A 19386-nucleotide genomic window follows, 5' to 3' on the forward strand; every position below is an offset into this window, starting at 1 on the left:
AAAGTTCAAAATGAAGGGCAGCTACTGCTAGGTAAGTGAGATGAGGTGACAGATTTCAATTCCAGTGTTCCTAGGTCAGCTGCATCTGTATCTTTCCTTCACAGCAGTTATCCCAGTCTGTGTGATTAATACCTAACTTGTCTCTCTAGCTCAGGGAGACAAGGAATGTTTGGTTGGGTTTGTCATTGTAACTCTGGTGGCTCCCACAGCACCTAGGATAGAATAGGTGCTCAAAAGCCACTCCATAAATGAAAGGATGAGTTTGTTTTCATGAACAAGCAATGAGAACACCAAACAGAGCAGGGTCATACCGGGAAACTACATTAAAAACAAGTCAGCAAAGAATGGGGGAAGAATGCAGGACTCAGAAAACAAAATTGGCAAGAATAAGCCAGACAGCTAGGCAGGCAAGTCAAAGCCCACATTTGGGTACCAAAGCACTAGACGCAGATGGAAAGATTCTGAGTATATAAAATGCCAAGCAGAAAATGAACAAACAATGGCTGGGTGCGGTGGCTGACACCTGTAGTCCTAACACTTAGGGAGGCCAAGGCGGGCAGACTGTCTGAGCTCAGGAGTTCAAGACCAGCCTGGGCAACATGGCGAAACCGCGTGTCTACTAGAAATACAAAAAATGAGTTGGGCAAGGTGGCATGCGCCTGTAATCCCAGCTACTCAGGAGGCTGAGGCACAAGAATTGCTTGAACCCAGGAGGCAGAGATTGCAGTGAGCCGAGAGTGTGCACTTCAGCCTGGGCGACAGAGTGAGACTGTCTCAAAGAAGAAAAACGAACAAACAGGCCAGGAGCAGTGGCTCACACGCCTGTAATCCTAGCACTTTGGGAGGCCATGGCGGGCAGATCACCTGAGGTTGGGAGTTTGAGACCAGCCTGACCAACATGGAGAAAACCTCTCTCTACTAAAAAAAAAGTACAAAATTAGCATGTACGGTGGCACATGTCTGTTATCCTAGCTACTCGGGAGTCTAAGGCAGGAGAATTGCTTGAACTTGGGAGGCAGAGGTTGCAGTGAGCCAAGATCACACCATTGCACTCCAGCCTGGGCAACAAGAACAAAACTCCTTCTCAAAAAAAAAAAAAAGAAAGAAAGAAAGAAAAGAAAATGAACAAACAAGTGATCTTCTATTCCCTGTGACATAGTTATAAAGGCCCATTAAGCCTAAAGAAGTCCTTGGGCACTCCTACCCTGACACATTAAAAGCACAGGCCAGTTTCCAACCCTTACTAACTTCCAGAATGAGGCCACTGATACACTACCCAACTGCCCACTGGACCCTAGAAAAGGTGTCCTACCACGGAAATAGCCATACATTCTTAAGAGCTGGGCTGACATTAGCATGAACAGGCAATAGTGGTCAATAATGTCACATAGTAAAAGAAGGCAGGAAGGATGAGGAATGGGGAAAAGGCACTAGACCTCATAAGGGCAAATCTGAAGAAAGCTTCTGGGTGAAATAAACGGTGTCTTGAGATCCTTTGTATTCCCCAAAACCTAGCACAATGCATAGTACATAGCAAACGCGCAACAATTTGAATAAATGAAGCCTATCTGGGACAGAAGTTAGATTACAACAAACATGTACTAGTGAGAAGTATGAGTAGCAGAGCCAGGACTACAATGGGGCAAGCCAGGCACTTAGGGTGCAAAATTTGAAAATGCAAAGTTCTATGAGTACCAGTCCCACACTTGCAGGACCCAGCAGTGAGAGCTTCCTAGAACTTTTGTGCCTTATGCATCTCACTTGTCTTAGCCTAGCCTTAGTACTTACGAGTATCAGAGCAAATGGAATGTATGAAGCCAAGCAGCGAAGGAAACTCAAAGATATAAAGTCCAAAGACAGGTTTAAAGGGAGAAAAAGATGAGCCAATGGAAAGCAAAAGATGGGAAAAACAAGCAAAAGATGACTATTGATTAAGAAAAAAAAAAGAGGACAAAATTAAATCTCAATAAGATTAGAAAAATAAACTATTTACATTACAAATCAATAAGAAGTACATGGATTAATCAACAAGTAGTATTAAGACACTACTTAACACCATTTTTAAAAAATAAACAACAAATCCCTACTTCATAAAATATTCCAAAATAAATTTCAGTTTGAATGAAAGTTAAATGTTCAAAAATGAGAGACAGAGACAGGGAGACACACCCAGAGAGGAAAGACAGAGAGAAAGGGAGGGGGCAGCGGAAAGGACATCCAGAACTGCTGAATGAGGAGTTTGACAAATATTAACCCCCTAAAGCAACAATAAAACTAACATTGTTAAAACTATTTAAAGTCTTGATATTGATCAAAAACATTACAACAAATTTGAGAAGTGCTGGTCCAAGAAAATCTACTGAATCTTGGTGAGAACAGTGAAGAGTGTGGTGTTTTAGCCTGGGGCTCCTAACATCCCACACTCGCTACCAATTCCTTGGTACAGAAGCTACCAGGGTAAGACAAGCTGTGATGACAGGAGGCTCCACTGCCAGAAGGAGCTAAATTAATTTGGAGAAGAATTCTATGCCCACAGGTATTGTCAAAAAGTTATTTCAATGGCAAAAATGGAGGGAAAGCCAATATTACAGCTAATTTGAGTTTGCAATACCCGTTAGCGCAAGCAACAGATCAGCAGACCAACCAGAAATTTAACATGGAGAACTAAGGAATGAGACAGCCAAACTGGACCTTGATAAAAATCTTTTTTCCTGCTGGTCTGGAAGACTGTGCACATGCACAAGACTGCAAACATGAAGGAAAGAAATGACAGGGCCACAGCAAGCTGCTCATTCCTGGAAAAAGATGAGGCCTTGCAAATGGAGAAAGTAAAACCCAGGCAGACTTTCTGAACTTTGAACGCATTCCCCAAGCCTCATAAAAACCAATGACAAAGGGAAGCTCGTTGTTTCAAGGAATTTAAACACGACCTCTGACCAATCATAGGTTGGCCACTAAGATACGCTGACCCAGGGGGCCAACACTTGACAGCCATACTGAAAAATAAAAACAAGAAAGGATGAGCTAAGCAGAGACATCAGCAGTCACACACACACTCCATGGAGAAACAGACTCCATGGAATTAATTAGTTCAGCCAAGTTACTAAATAAACAAAAAGAGCAACCACCTCTAACTCTGGGGAGAAGGGAATCAAAACACAGATTATATTATCAAAAATATCCAGTTTTCGTAAGATATGCAAAGAAACAGAAAAGCGTGACCCATACATGGAAAGGGGACAGTTTCAACAAAAACTATCTCTAGGGGAGCCTAGATTTTGAAGTTAGCCAATAAAGACTTCAAAGCAGCTATTATAAATATGTTCAAAGAACTAAAAGAAAACACTTTTAAAATAAAGGAAACTATGATGACAATGACTCAGCAAACAGAGAATATTAACTAAGAAATTATAAAAAAGAGCCAAATGGAAATTTCAAGTGGAAAGACAACAACTGAAATGAAAAATTCACTAGAGAAGCTCAAGAGGAGAATTAAGCTGGCAGAAGAAATAAGCAATAAATATGAAGGTAGATCAATTAAGGTTATACAATCTGAAGAAAAGAAAGAACAAGGAAATTTTCTTTTAATTCCAAAGTCAAGAACTGTAATAAGGAGTCTCACTCCACTTTTTAAATTTTTGATGTCTGACCACTGACTTATGTTAGGCCTCACCTCACTTTTCCCCTTTTGAACCCACAACTGAGCAGGCTAATAAGAAAGTCCACATGTGCCATGCCTTTGGTCCCCATGGAAAATTCAAGTTTTGCTGATCCTCAGCCTGCACATGGGCTCTCCCCAGCACCCTAGGCATTATAAAGGCATAACCCACTCCCTCTGTCTAACCCAAGGCAGGCCAGACCCACTTGTACTAACTCTACCATCCCCAGAAGTCTCTTGGGTGAATAATAAAATTTCTCTCAAATTTTGTTGGCTTGTGAAGTGCTTCCAGCATAGACATCCTACCTGTTAATTGGGAGGGTTACTTTCTACCTCCACAGGGTGACCACAGAATAGGAATGAAGAGAGGACATCTCTATAAACCTTACAGAAATTAAAAGGATTATAAAGGAATACAATAAACTTAGAAAAAACGGACAAATTCCCAGAAACAAAAATTACTAAAACTTAGTCAAAAAGAAATGGAGAATTTGGCCAGGTGCAGTGGCTCACACCTGTAATCCCAGCACTTTCAGAGGCCAAGACAGGCAGATTGCTTGAACCCAGGAGTTTGAGAACAGCTGCAGCAATATGGCAAAACTCCAACCCTATTCAAAAAAAAAAAGTACAAAAAGTTAGATGGGTACAGTGGTATGCACCTGTAGTCCCAGCTACTCTGGTGGCTGAGGTGGGAGGATGACCTAAGCCTGGGAGATCAAAGCTGTGGTAAGCTGTGTTACACCACTGAACTCCAGCCCAAGTCCCAGAGTGACACCCTGTCTCAAAAAAAAAAAAAGTAGAAAATCTGAATAGACATATAACAAGTAAATAAATTGAATTATTACATTAAAATCTTCCAATAAAGAAAACTTCAGGCTCCAATGTCTTCACTGGTGTATTCTACCAAACATCGAAAGAAAAAAATATTATCAAATCCCTTACAATTCTTCCAGAAAATAGAGAACTCATTCTGTTATGACAGTATTCCCTTGATACCATAGCCAAAGAAAGGCATCAGAAGAAAAAAACTAAAACTTGTAAACAGATAAGATAATTCATATCTTAAAAATTTCTTCTTGAATCAATTTTATTAATTTGTATTTCTATAGGAATTTATCAATTTCATCTAACATTTCATGGTGGGAGTAGAATGTTGTTCAAAATATCCTCTTGTATTTTCTTAATACCTGTCCTTTCTAATATGGTGAAAGTGTTCTTTATCTGTGTTGGCCAATATGGTAGTCACTAGCTATGTCTTTGGAGCAATTTTAGAGTGACTAGTACAACTGAAAAACCGTCAAGTTTGAAACATTTGTATTTCATCTTCATTCATAATGGATATTATCTCAGGTTTGTTGGGGAAGAGGTTGGGTTTCCTTTTGTAGAGAGCTCCGTCACCCAGACCGGACTGCAGTGGCACGATCATAGCGCTGTAACCTCAAACTCCTAGGTTCAAGCAATCCTCCTGCCTTAGCCTCCTGAGTAGCTAGGATTACAGGCATATGTCACCACACCCAACTACTTTTTTATTTTTTTATTTTTTGAAGAGATGTTATCTCACTATGTTGCCCAGGCTGGTCTTGAACTCCTAGGCTCAAGCAATCCTTCCACCTCAGCCTTCTAAAGTGCTGGGATAGACGTGAGACACCACACTCAGCCTTTCTCAGGTTGTAAAATTCTAGACTGTTATTTACTCTCATACTCTGAAGGTATCATTCCATTGTCTTACAGCCTCCATTGTTTCATTGAGAAGTCAGCCATTAATCTAATTGTCAATTCTTTGAAAGAATAACATTTCTTCTCGCCAACCTGGCAGATTTTAAAATTTTCCTCTTTAGCTTTGGCTTTCTACAGATTTACTACTCTAGACTAAGGTACGGATTTCTTTTTTATCCTGCTTAGTGTTAGTAAGGTTTCTTGAATCTATTGCTTAATAACTTTAGTTTTAGAAAGTTTTTCATGAACGTTTTCAGCCATTCTCTATTCAAATATTGTTTCTGCCCATTCTCTCTCAACTCTTTGCCAGGATTCCAATTACACACTTTTGATCTCCTCAATGTCTCTATGCCTCCCTCAATGTCTTCAGTAGTTTCCATCCTTTTTTCTCTGAATTTTTCCACTTCACTAATTCTCCCTTCAGCTCTGTCAAATTCTCTTAAGCCCATCAAGTTCCCAATTTCAGTTAGTTTTCAAGTCTAAAATTTTCATTTTTTCAAGTTTCTAGTTCTCTGCTAAGAATGCTGAATCTTGTCTTTTGTATTTGAACAAGGTAAGCATGGTATATTTAAGTCCGCTCCTAAAAATTCCAATATGAGAAGCCCCTATGGATCAATACTATCTTCTATTCCTTGTACTTAATTTTGTTCATGTTATTCGATCATGCCATGCTTGATTTTTTAAAATTATGAGCTGGACATTATACTTACAGAATGTTTATAGTAACATTAACAAGTAATATTACCTTCCAAACAGAATTTACAACATTTGCTTCTGCCAAGCACCTGAGACAATAAATTACCTCAATCTATTTTCAGGGTTTAAAGGTATTAAAAGTGGAATAACAGTCCCTGTGAGGGCCTATCTACATCCAATTCACCCCTACTTCTAGGCGGTGGCCCTTCAGGATACTAACACCAAATAAGAGTGATTCACCAAGATCACTCACAACCCACATTAGCAGGGCCTAAATTCCAATTCCTATCCCTCTAACCTTAAAAGGTTATCAAATTTACTACTCAGGCTGGGCACAGTGGCTCACACCTGTAATCCCAGCACTTTGGGAGGCCAAGGTGGGTGGATCACTTGAAGCCAGGAGTTTGAGACCAGCCTGGGCAATGTAGCGAGATCCTGTCTCTACAAAAAATACAAAAATTAGCCAGACACAGTGGTGCACACCTGTAGTCCTAGCTACTCAGGAGGCTGAGACAGGACAATCACTTGAGCCTGAGAGGTGAAGGTTGCAGTGAGCCAAGACTGGGCCACTGTGCTCCAGTCTGGGTGGCTGAAGCGAAACCCTGTCTCAAAAAAAAAAAAAAAAAAAGTACTGCTCAGTTTTTCAGCTGATCCCTCAAAAAAACTCAGCAAATATTCACCGGAGAAAAACAGTCCCAAATACTAACCTTATATCTCTAAGCCGTTATTCTCTCCTAGACACACTCTTATTACCTCTCAAATACTTTCAAAGTATTTCTCAATACTTTGAGGGGAAGGTCTGTATTTGGTTGGTGTTTCTAGTTGTTGTCTCATGGAAGACTGGCTTCCAATTATTTTCTTTTTTTGTTTGTTTGAAATGGAGTCTTGCTCTGTCTCCCAGGCTGGAGTGCAATGGCGTAATGTTGGCTCGCTGCAACCTCCGCTTTCTGGGTTCAAGTGATTCTCCTACTTCAGCCTCCCAAGTAGCTGGGATAATGTGTGCCTGCCACTCCACTTGGCTAATCTTTGTATTTGCAGTAGAGACAGGGTTTTACCATGGTAACTAGGCTGGTCTTTAACTCCTGGCCTCAAGTGATCCACCCACCTTGGCCTCCCAAAGTGCTAGGATTACAGGCGTGAATCACTGTGCCCAGCCAGGTTTCCAATCATTTTCTATGCCATAACTGAGAGTCGAAGTATCAACCTCACTCTTAACTCTCTCATTCCCAACTCTCTCCTATATAGACTCACTCTTCTACCAGACAAAACTTCTCCATACCTACACCTATTCTCGTTTTCTATTTTAGAGGGGAAAATGTCCCTACATATTTATAACCTAACCCTCTTAATGTGTGTTCTTCATCCTATTTTAATCTACTCTAGAACTTTTAACACACCCATTATTCTCGCCACTGGGGTATTCCCAATAGCACATAACCAATGTAAGAACCTGGCCCTGCTCCCCTTCTGCCCATCTCAAGCTACCAGCTATCATTCCATTTCTCTCATTCCCATCCCTACCAAAGTTTAAAAAAGTGGTCTAGATTCACAACCTCTATTTCCCCCATTACATATTCTTTAATCTCTTTTGCAATATGACTTCTATCCTCTTCTCTATAATGAAGTGAAGCTTTCTGTATTCCTAGGAAGAAAAATCCTCACTACTTAAATAATGGCATTCTCTGAGTTTGCTTGTTTTTTGTGCAGGATGCCACTGACCAGCTATATCTTTGTAATACAAATTCTTCACCCTTGGCCTCCAGAACACAACAGTCTCATGGTTCTTCTCCTTCTCTCTCTACAATTCACAGATTTCCTTACCAACTCCTCTTTTATTCACTTACCTCTTCAGTTTCTACCATTTATAAGATTCTACTCTTATACCCCATCTCACTTCTCTTTTAAAGAGTTTTAAATTTTCATCTCCAGCTCTGCTCTTCAAAGCTCTTCTTTAACTTTCCAACATCCTGCTGAATAATACTGGCAAGCACTTTGAATGCCACATGTTTCTAATTCAATTTATTATTCTCCTCAAACTAAATTTTCTACCTGCATACTACATCCAGATTAATGACATCATTATCATCCCTGGGCAGCAACAGTAGATATCTAATCTCTTTTTCTCCATCAGTATTCTATTACCAAATTCTGTCTATTCTACCTTCAAAATGAGTCATAAGTAGATTCCTTCCTTTCCAACTTAATTAGCACTGTCTGAATTCAGGTTGTTACAACTGCATATGTACCATAAAGATGGCAATAGTTTCTTAGCAGGTCTCTCACCTACAAATCTCTTTTCTTCACTACATGTTTTACCTACAACATAGAAGATATTTTATAAAATGCCTTTTCTTTTTTCTTTTTTCTTTTTTTCTCGAGGCAGAGTCTTGCTCTGTCGCCCAAGTTGGAGTGTAGTGGCATGATCTTGGCTCACTGCAACCTCTGCCTTCCGGGTTCAAGCGATTCTTCCACCTCAGCCTCCAAGTAGCTGGAACTAAAGGTGTGTGCCACCAAGCCCGGCTAATTTTTGTATTTTTAGTAGAGACACGGTTTTGCCATGTTGGCCAGGCTGGTCTCGAACTCCTGACCTCAGGTGAGCCACCACCTCGGCCCCTCAAAGTGCTGGGACTACAGGCGTGAGCCAGTGCACCCAGCCATAAAGTGCCTTTTCAAAACCCTTCAGGGTTGCTCACTGCAGCTCTATAATCTTACCCACCCATCCAGGCACATCTCTCACTAGAAGTTTTACAATATCACACCAGGTGAATCCCTGATGAAAACAGTAAGTTGGGAAAGACTATGATTGCCATCAAAGCCAGAAAAATGACTTAAAAACAAATGTGTTAACAATTATAAACTCTGGGAAAAAATCAGAAACAACTACCTATAGATTCTGAAGGGTAAACAAATGGAGGCAGGCTGTTGGGAGGAGTAGGAATCTGGACAAGTAACTGAGAGTAGGGGGAATTTCATGTGTTTTTATAAAATTTGTCGGGAGGGAAATAGAAGTTTTGGCCCAAGGGCAGGCCACCATCACAGGGGTGGTGCAATGCAGGCAGCTAAATCTTCAACAGAAATTCCACAGGCTGCGCCTGGCTAGAAGAAAGGACCACAGGTGGAGGGTGACCACAGGTGGAGGTTAGTAGCAATCTAAAAGAGGAGCGAGCTGAAGAAGGGAATCCCCTAATTCTTACGACTCTTCAAGTCTAAGGCTGACCCCTTAGCCATGTAGACGTGCAGGACAGACTCAATGCAACATCATAAAGGCCTAAAAATTTCAAATGAGAGTTAAGCCAACTCCTACAGGAGACAAGACACAATCTGAGCCTAACAGGGTCTGAAGCTAAGTGCTAGTGAAATAAAAATAAAAATAAAAAATCAAGATTCTTCAAAGGAATTTAACAGAATTCAGAGTCTACACAAAATAGTATTCAAGAAACAATCCAAAAGTATTTGACTAAGAACCCAGAAAACATAGTCCATTCTAAAGGGAAAACTACAAATTTCAACCTCAAAATGACTCAGATGTTAGAATCATCAGACAAGAACTTTACATCAGCTCTGATAACTACGCTCATCGAGGTAAAGACACTTGAAATGACTGAAGAGATTGAAACTCTCAACAGAGAAATAAAAACGTACTTAAAAATAAGAATTTTAACCGCCAAGACCGCGTCCGCCCCGCGAGCACAGAGCCTGGCCTTCGCCGCTCCGCCGCCCGTTCACACCCGCCACCAGCTCACCATGGATGATGATATCGCCGCGCTCGTTGTCGACAACGGCTCCGGCATGTGCAAGGCCGGCTTCGCGGGTGACGATGCCCCCCGGGCCGTCTTCCCCTCCATCGTGGGGCGCCCCAGGCACCAGGGCGTGATGGTGGGCATGGGTCAGAAGGATTCATATGTGGGCGACGAGGCCCAGAGCAAGAGAGGCATCCTCACCCTGAAGTACCCCATCGAGCACGGCATCGTCACCAACTGGGACGACATGGAGAAGATCTGGCACCACACCTTCTACAATGAGCTGCGTGTGGCTCCTGAGGAGCACCCTGTGCTGCTGACCGAGGCCCCCCTGAACCCCAAGGCCAACCGCGAGAAGATGACTCAGATCATGTTTGAGACCTTCAACACCCTAGCCATGTACGTGGCCATCCAGGCTGTGCTGTCCCTGTACGCCTCTGGCCGTACCACTGGCATCGTGATGGACTCCGGTGACGGGGTCACCCACACTGTGCCCATCTACGAGGGGTATGCCCTCCCCCACGCCATCCTGCGTCTGGACCTGGCTGGCCGGGACCTGACTGACTACCTCATGAAGATCCTCACTGAGCGCGGCTACAGCTTCACCACCACGGCCGAGCGGGAAATCGTGCTGACATCAAGGAGAAGCTGTGCTATGTCGCCCTGGACTTCAAGCAGGAGATGGCCACGGCGGCTTCCAGCTCCTCCCTGGAGAAGAGCTAGGAGCTGCCCGATGGCCAGGTCATCACCATTGGCAAGGAGCGGTTCCGCTGCCCTGAGGCTCTCTTCCAGCCTTCCTTCCTGGGCATGGAGTCCTGTGGCATCCATGAAACTACCTTCAACTCCATCATGAAGTGTGACGTGGACATCCGTAAAGACCTGTACGCCAACACAGTGCTGTCTGGTGGCACCACCATGTACCCTGGCATTGCTGACAGGATGCAGAAGGAGATTACTGCCCTGGCGCCCAGCACGATGAAGATCAAGATCATTGCTCCTCCTGAGCGCAAGTACTCTGTGTGGATCAGCGGCTCCATCCTGGCCTCGCTGTCCACCTTCCAGCAGATGTGGATCAGCAAGCAGGAGTATGATGAGTCTGGCCCCTCCATCGTCCACCGCAAATGCTTCTAGGCGGACTGTGACTTAGTTGCGTTGCACCCTTTCTTGACAAAACCTAACTTGCGCAGAAAACAAGATGAGATTGGCATGGCTTTATTTGTTTTTTTTGTTTTGTTTTTTTTTTTTTGGCTTGACTCAGGATTTAAAAACTGGAACGGTGAAGGTGACAGCAGTCGGTTGGAGCGAGCATCCCCCAAAGTTCTACAATGTGGCCGAGGACTTTGATTGTACATTGTTCTTTTTTTTAATAGTCATTCCAAATATGAGATGCATTGTTACAGGAAGTCCCTCGCCCTCCTAAAAGCCACCCCACTTCTCTCTAAGGAGAATGGCCCAGTCCTCTCCCGAGTCCACACAGGGGAGGTGATAGCATTGCTTTCGTGTAAATTATGTAATGCAAAATTTTTTTAATCTTCGCCTTAATACTTTTTTATTTTTATTTTGAATGACGAGCCTTCGTGCCCCCCCTTTTTTGTCCCCCAACTTGAGATGTCTGAAGGCTTTTGGTCTCCCTGGGAGTGGGTGGAGGCAGCCAGGGCTTACCTGTACACTGACTTGAGACCAGTTGAATAAAAGTGCACACCTTACAAAAAATAAATAAATAAATAAGAATTTTAGACCAGGTGCAGTGGCTCATGCCTGTAATCCTCCCACTTTGGGAGACTAAGACAGGCAGATCACTCAAGCCCAGGAATTCAAGAGCAGCCTGGCCAACATGATGAAACCCCGTCTCTACTAAAAACACAAAAATTAGCTGGGTGTGAAAGGACATGCCAGCTACTCGGGAGGCTGAGGTGGACAGATCATTTGAGCCCAGGAGGTGAAGGTTGCACTGAGCCAAGATCACACCACTGTACTCCTGCAAAGGCGACAGAGTGACAACCAGTCTCAAAAAGAAAAAAAATTTTTTTAAACTAATAAATACAATATCTGAAATAAAAAATTCAGTGGATAACCTCAATAGCAAAATAGAGGTAAAAGAATAAACACTCAAGGAGCTTCAACTTTATCAACACAAATTATACAACCTGAAAAACAGAAAGAAGATTGAACAAAAAGATAAAGTATTATGGACTTACAGGACAATATCAAAAGGTCAAACATAAGGGTAATTGGCCTGGTGGGTCACGCCTGTAATCCCAGCACTTCGGGAGGCCAAGGCGGGTGGATGACCTGAAGTCATCCATTCGAGACTAGCTTGGACGACGTGGTGAAACCCTGTCTTTACTAAAAATACAAAAATTAGCTGGGTGTGGTGGTGCATGCCTGTAATCCCAGCTACTTGGGAGGGTGAGGCATGAGAATTGCTTGAACCTGGGAGGCAGAGGCTGCAGTGAGCCAAGATCATGCCACCGCACTCCAGTCTAGGAAACAGAGCAAGACTCTTGTCTCCAAAAATAAATAAATAAAGGGAATTGATTTCCCAGAAGAAGAGAACGGGTCCCCAAGAAAAGGAGAAACATTGGCTAAAAACATCCCAGATTTGCTGAAAAACATAAATATATAGATTTCATAAGCTGAATGAACCCCAAAAAGGAAAATTTTTTTTTAAATTGTACCTATATCATCATAATCAAACTGCTGAAAACAAACAATATAGGGAAAATCTAAAGTAGTCAACGTAAAAAGAAATACCTCAAACAGAACAACATTTTGAACGGCAGCAGATTCCTTATTTTTTATTGTCATCTTTCCTGCCATCCAAAGACAACGGAATAATTTATCTTTAAAGGGCTAAAAGAAAAAAACTGTCTGCTCTGAATCCTATTTCCAGAAAAATATCCTTCTGTAATGAAGGCAAAACAAAGACATTTTTCAGATAAAAGAGAAAACCCATCACCAGCAGGACTGTACTACAAGAAACACCATATTGAGTTCTTCAGGCTAAAGGGAAATGATACCAGAGCAAAACTGGATTTTCAGGAATAAATGTTAAGCATCAGAAATATTTAATGTATATAAATTACACATGAGTAAAGTTGTAAAAACTTTTAAGGAAAATTATTTCTAATCTGCAATTCTATATGCAGTCAAACTAACAATCAAGTATGGGGGTAGAATAAAGACATTTTCAAAATAGCAGGCCTAAAAAAAAGTCCTGTATTTTTTCTCATGAAGCTACTAAAGGATGTGCTCCACCAAAATGACAGAATAAACTGAGACAAAGGATGATATGGAGTACAATGAGGAGAAGACTCAGCACAAAAAAAGTATACAGGAATTTTCTAAGGCAACAGAGAAAAAAAGAGACCCCAGGATAGCCAATGTACAGTTAAGTATAGAGGGTCCTAATAGATTGGAGGACAAAGGTCTAGGTTAGAGCAGAGTCAAGAAAGAGAAATTGTTATCATCAAGATCCCTGCTACCAAATAATTTAGTGTCTCTTTAATCCAAGGCAGAATACCTGTGTGAGCCTGGCTTGCTTCCTGTTCTAGGCTTCACTTGACCATAACCTGATGAAGTTCCTACTCTCCCCTTGAATAACTTGATTTAGCTGAGGCCACTCATTTCACCACACAGAAGTGTTCTACTTTGACCAACTCCTGAGCTTCTGAATTAACTAAAAGATAATCTATAGTATGCTTCCTTTTATATGACAAAGAAAGAAAAAATAAGAGTTACATACACATATGCTCATTTGTGCAAAAAGACACACAACACAGTAAATTAGAAACTAATGAGATTGGCTACCTACAGTGAGTAGATGGAAACAGTGAAAGGGAGGCAGGTGATAACTAGGTAAAAGAAACAGATGTGGAATAACATTTCACTTAACATGCCTTTTTATATGTTCTGACTTTTGGAACCACATTGATGCTTCATATCTCAAAAAAAAGCAACATAAAATAAAAGAGAATGGGGGAAATGGCCTAAAAATGCAATTCAAATAGAAAGAAATTATGCCAACTATACTTAAAATGAAAAACACAACAAATGTTAATGAAATAAACTGAAGAAGACGCCAAAAAATGGAAAGATATCCCATGTTCATGGATTGCAGAATATTGTAACAGTGTCCTTACTACCCAAAGCATTCTACAGATTCAATATAATCTCTACCAAAATTCCACGACATTTTTCACAAAAATAGAAAAAGCAATCCTAAAATTCATATAGAATCACAAAAGACCCCAAATAGGCAAAGCAATCTTGAGCAAAAAGAATAAAGCCTAAGGCATCACACTACCTGATCTCAAAATATAGCCTACAGTAATCAAAACAGCACAGTACTGGCATCAAAGCAGACACACAGAGCAATGGAAGAGAATAGAACGCCCAGAAATAAAAACACACATTTACTATCAATTGGCCCTCAAAAAGATGCCAAGAATACATAGTGGGAAAGGACAATCTCTTCAATAAATGGTACTGAGAGAACTGGATTTCTACATCCAGAAGAATGAAATTAGACACTCATCTCACAACATACACAAAAACCAAGTCAAAATAGATCAAAGGAAGTCAGCAGCGGTGGCTCAGCCTGTAATCCCAGCACTTTGGGAGGCCAAGGAGGGTGGATCACCTGAAGTCAGGAGTTCGGAACCAGCCTGACCAACATGGTGAAACCCTGTGTCTACTAAAAATACAAAAATTTGCTGGGCATGGTGGCACATGCCTGTAATCCCAGCTACTCAGGAAGCTGAGGCAGGAGAATGCTTGAACCCGGGAGGTGGAGGTTGCAGTGACCCAAGATTGGGCCACTGCACTCCAGTCTGGGTGACAAGAATAAAACTCCATCTCAAAAAAAAAAAAAAGAATTAAAGATTTAAATGTAAGGCCTGACACTGAAAACTACTGGGAAAAAACACGGAGGTAAATAAAGTTCCATGACACTGATCAAGGCAAAGATTTTTTTCTTTAAGAATACAAAAGCACAGGCAACAAAAGCAAAAAAAAAAAAAAGACCAATGGCATTCCACTAAGCCAAGAAGACTCTGTTAGGCAAAAAATCAACAGAGCAAAGAGACAACTTAATGAATGAGAGAATATACTTGCAAATCATACATTTAATAAAGAGTTAATACCCAAAATGAAAGGAACTCGAACGATCAATTGTAAGAAAACAAATAACCCAATTTAAAAATGGGAAAAGGACCTAGGTAGACATTTCTCAAAAGACCTATAAATAGCCAACAGGTATATGAAAAAAATGCTCAATATCACTAATCATTAGGGGAATGCAAATTAAAACCACAGTGAGATATTATCTCATACCTGCTAGAATGGCTATTATCGAAAACACAAAAGATAACAAGTGTTAGCAAGGATGTAGAGAAAGAGAACCCTTGTACACTGTTGGTGGAAATGTAAACTACTATAGTCATTAGGGAAAACAGTTTGGAGGTTTCTCAAAAATTTAAAAACAGAACTACCCTATGATCCAGGAATTCCACTTCTGGGTATGTATTCAAAGGAAATGAAATCAGTACCTCAAAAAGACATTTGCACTCCCACGTTCATTACAGCATTAGTCTCAATAGCCAAGATACGGAATCAACCTAAATGCTCAGCAAGGATGAATGGATTTTCAAAATGTGGTATATATACACAATGGAATACCATTTGGTTTAATTTTAAAAAAAAAAGGAAGCCAGGTGCAGTGGCTCATGCCTGTAGTCCCAGCACTTTGGGAGGCCAAGGTGGGAGAAAAGTTCAGGAGTTTGAAACCAGCCTGGGCAACAACATGGTGAAATCAGTCTCTTAAAAACAAAAAGAAGAAGAAAGAGAGAAGGAAAGAGAGAAAGAGGGAAAGGAGAGGAGAGGAGAGGAGAGGTGAGGAGAGGAGAGGAGAGGAGAGGAGAGGAGAGGAGAGGAGAGGAGAGGAGAGGAGAAGAGAAGAGAGGAGAGGAGAAGAGAGGAAATCCTCTCATTTGCAACAACATGGATGAACCTAGAGGACATTAGGCTAAATGAAATAAGCCAGGCATTCAGAAAGACAAATACCAGATGATCTCATTTATACGTGCCGTGTAAAAAAGTTGAACTGATAGGAACAGAGAATAAAATGGTGGTTATCAGAGGCTGGGGGTTGAGGGGAGAGGAGAGATGTCTGTGCCAAAAGACACAATATTTCAATAAAACTGGAGGAATAAGTTCAAGAAATCTATTGTACATCATGGCAACTACAGTTAATAACAATATATTGTATACAGTCATCCCTCTGTATCCATGAGTTCTGTGTCTGTGAATTCAGATCAAAAATATTTGGGGAAACAACAATAAAAATAAAAATACAATAATTTTTAAAAAAGAACCTAAATTTTAAAATACAGTATAACAACAATTTTCATACCATTTATATTGTATTAGGTATTATAAGTAACCTAGAGAGGATTTAAAGTCTATAGAAAGATAAGCATAGATTATATGCAAATGTCTTACCATTTTACATAAGGGACCTGAGGATCCACATTTTTTGGTAGCTGTAGGGGTCCTGGAACCAATCCCCTGTGGATATCCAGGAGCCAAGTATACTTGAAAATTGCTAAGAGAGTGTATTTTAAGTGTTCTCATCACCAAAAAAATGATAAGTAAATGAGGTAATGGATATGTTAAGTAGCTTGATCTAGTCATTCCACAATGTATACATGAAGCAAAACATCATGTTGCATACCATAAAAATATGTAATTTTTTTGCTTGTCAATTAAAAATAAATAAATCACAATATATTAGAGGGCAGCAGGAAATGGGTATAACAGGAATGGCACACTAACCCAGGTAACTGTGGGGTACAGTATTTAACCAAATCCTGTGGCTAAAAACAAAAAGTAAGTGTACATAAAGATTAAACTCTGGTTAATAGGTTGTTTTTTACAGAAGTCTGAGTTAGCAATTCTAAAACTGTTTTCCATATATCCTAGATGGAACAAACAAGTAAATACTTGTGGATAAGGAACCAAGTTTGTCAATGTTAGAGAAAAAAAATTACAAATATGGAAAAGTAGAAAGGCTAGAATTGAAATGGAACTGGAGATATCAGTATAACTCAATGGTTTATAATAAGTAGAGAAATACAGATGCATCTATATACACACACAAATGTACATAGCATGTAAAGATATATTCTTATATTCCCTAGCTTTGTCTACTTAAAGAGCCTAGAATCAATCACATTCCAGTAGCAATGAGAATACTTAGTGTCTAGATCTCAGTTTCTAAACAGCATTCATCACTAAAAGCAACCAATGGAAAAAATGGCCAATTCTGAGACTGGGGTAGAAATGTACAAATATGAGCCTAGAAAAGGGGCTGGCAAACTATGCATAGTTCATCCACCTGTTTATGTAAATAAACTTTTACTGAAACATAGCCAAGCTCATTAGTTTACAAATTATCTACGGCTGCTTTCATGCTGCAAGGGCAGAGTTAAACAGTTGCAAGAGGGACTGTATGGTCTACAAAATCGAAAATATTTACTATCTGGCCACTTACAGAAAAGGTTTGCCAAGCCCTGGCCTAGAATATCTTGCTGTTCCAGAAAGTAAGAAAATAATCGAAAAATGATGAGGACATGTCAAAAGTTCACAGGAACCTTCTGAAAAGTCTGCTACTGGCCAAATATATGATCATTTAAATATCAAAATTGTATAACTGACTAAATAAAATAATCCATAAGTTCCTACTGATAAAAAGACAAAAATAAATAAATAAGTGAAAGGGAGAAGCCATTCCTTACAGCAGTATCACAACTGATAAATCTAGAAAAAACAACGGAATTAGAAAATTACCATTGGCAGTCATCACTATACTAATTTATATGTATTCATCAATGAAATCTAAAACTAGTGGTTAAGAGTTTAAGAAGTAATAGAATTGGCCGGGCGCGGTGGCTCAAGCCTGTAATCCCAGCACTTTGGGGGGCCGAGACGGGCGGATCAAGAGGTCAGGAGATCGAGACCATCCTGGCTAACACGGTGAAACCACGTCTCTACTAAAAATACAAAAAAATACCTAGCCGGGCGAGGTGGCGGGCGCCTGTAGTCCCAGCTACTTGGGAGGCTGAGGCAGGAGAATGGCGTAAACCCGGGAGGCGGAGCTTGCAGTGAGCTGAGATCCGGCCACTGCACTTCAGCCCGGACGACAGAGCAAGACTCCGTCTCAAAACAAACAAACAAAAAAGAAGTAATAGAATTTTAAATGGTTTCAAAGTATCCTCGAAGATACTATGTAAACACAAAGAGGAAAATCTATCTTGACAGTGGAAACAGCTGGCAGACCCACCTTAACCAGGTGATCAAAGTAAACACGTGTAATGCGCCAAATCAACATCATATTCTCCTGATATGAAGCACTGAGAAAAATATGTCAGTTTTGAAACATCGGTTCTATGGTTGGAATGTCCCCTCCAAAATTTACGTTGAAATTTAATTGTCATTGTGATGGTATTAACAGTGGGATCATTAAGAAGGAATTTGGCCATGAGGGCTCAACCATCATGAATGAATTAATGCTATTATCACACAAATGAGTGTCTGATAAAAGTGAGTTTGGCCCTCACTGCTCTTGCTCTCTTGCCCTTATGCCCTCCACCAGAGGATGATGCAGCCAGAAGGCTCTCAACAGATGTCAACACCTTACTATTGGACTTTCCAGACTCCAGAACTGTGAGAAAAATAAATTTCCTTTTCTTATAAATTATCCAGTTTGTGGCACTCTGTTATAGCAACAGAAATCAAATTAAGACAGTCAGTTAAACCCAAATTGAGGGACCTGCTAAAAACTGGCCCTGTTGTATAACTGGCCTATAATCTTCAAAAATGTTAAAATCATGAAAGGAAAAACTGTTCCAAATTAAACGAGACTAAAGACACATAGCAACTCTATGACACTCATGATTCAGAATTTTCTTTTCATATAAGAAAGGAAAAGGGCATGACTGGGAAATTTGAATAAAATCTATTGGTTAATGGTATATCAGTGTTAATTCCCTGATTCTGATAACTGCATAATGTTATAAAAGAGGATGGCTTTGTTCTGAGTATCTCCACTCACAAAAAAAAAAAAAAAAAAAAAGAGGGTAAGTCGGAGGGATACTAAAGCAAATGTGGTAAAATATTAACACTGGGGAATCTTGTAAAAAATACAAAGTAATTATTTGTACCATTCTCTCATCTCTTTTATAGGTCTGAAATTATGTTTTTCAAAAGAACCCAAGTCTAATTATAGAATCATACCTGTTTTACTGAATTACATTTTTTCTCATGCCAAAGAATATTCCCAACAACTGACAATGTAACAATTTTAACATACCCCAACATGGAATACAAATGACGCACTAAATAAATGAAGTTCAAATAATCAATTAAAGGCTATGTAGACTACGGGATCATTCCATCCTGTTTCATATGAGCCAAAACAGATTTATTAGCTGCAAGCTCAAATAAAGTGATCTCAAATGAGAGTTATGTCAGTAAAAACACTGCCTCTTAACAGGTCAGCAGTGACTTTACTCACTT

General features: G+C 40.4%; 3 protein-coding genes across 6 annotated transcripts in view; 2 read left to right on the forward strand and 1 right to left on the reverse strand.

The window, feature by feature from the left end:
- Window positions 1–19386, reverse strand: part of DIS3L2 (DIS3 like 3'-5' exoribonuclease 2) — a 373789-nt gene that overhangs the window by 313578 nt on the left and 40825 nt on the right. The window lies entirely within an intron of this gene.
- LOC117094375 (actin-like) lies at window positions 9572–11523 on the forward strand. Its single transcript, XM_033229841.1, is given in 2 exon segments — window positions 9572–10439; window positions 10442–11523. Coding segments are annotated over 2 exon segments (945 nt in total). The 5' UTR covers window positions 9572–9586; the 3' UTR covers window positions 10534–11523.
- LOC117094377 (actin, alpha skeletal muscle) lies at window positions 9745–11523 on the forward strand. Its single transcript, XM_033229843.1, has one exon. The coding sequence runs from the start codon at window positions 10618–10620 to the stop codon at window positions 10939–10941; it is 324 nt and encodes a 107-aa protein (XP_033085734.1). The 5' UTR covers window positions 9745–10617; the 3' UTR covers window positions 10942–11523.

The sequence above is a fragment of the Trachypithecus francoisi genome, unplaced genomic scaffold, assembly GCF_009764315.1.
Source record: "Trachypithecus francoisi isolate TF-2019V2 unplaced genomic scaffold, Tfra_2.0 Lachesis_group13, whole genome shotgun sequence".
Lineage (NCBI taxonomy): Eukaryota > Metazoa > Chordata > Mammalia > Primates > Cercopithecidae > Trachypithecus > Trachypithecus francoisi.

What these genes read in the sequence shown, in the direction of transcription:
- LOC117094377 (XM_033229843.1), top strand. Translation starts at nt 10,618, where the DNA reads ATGGAGTCCTGTGGCATCCATGAAACTACCTTCAACTCCATCATGAAG.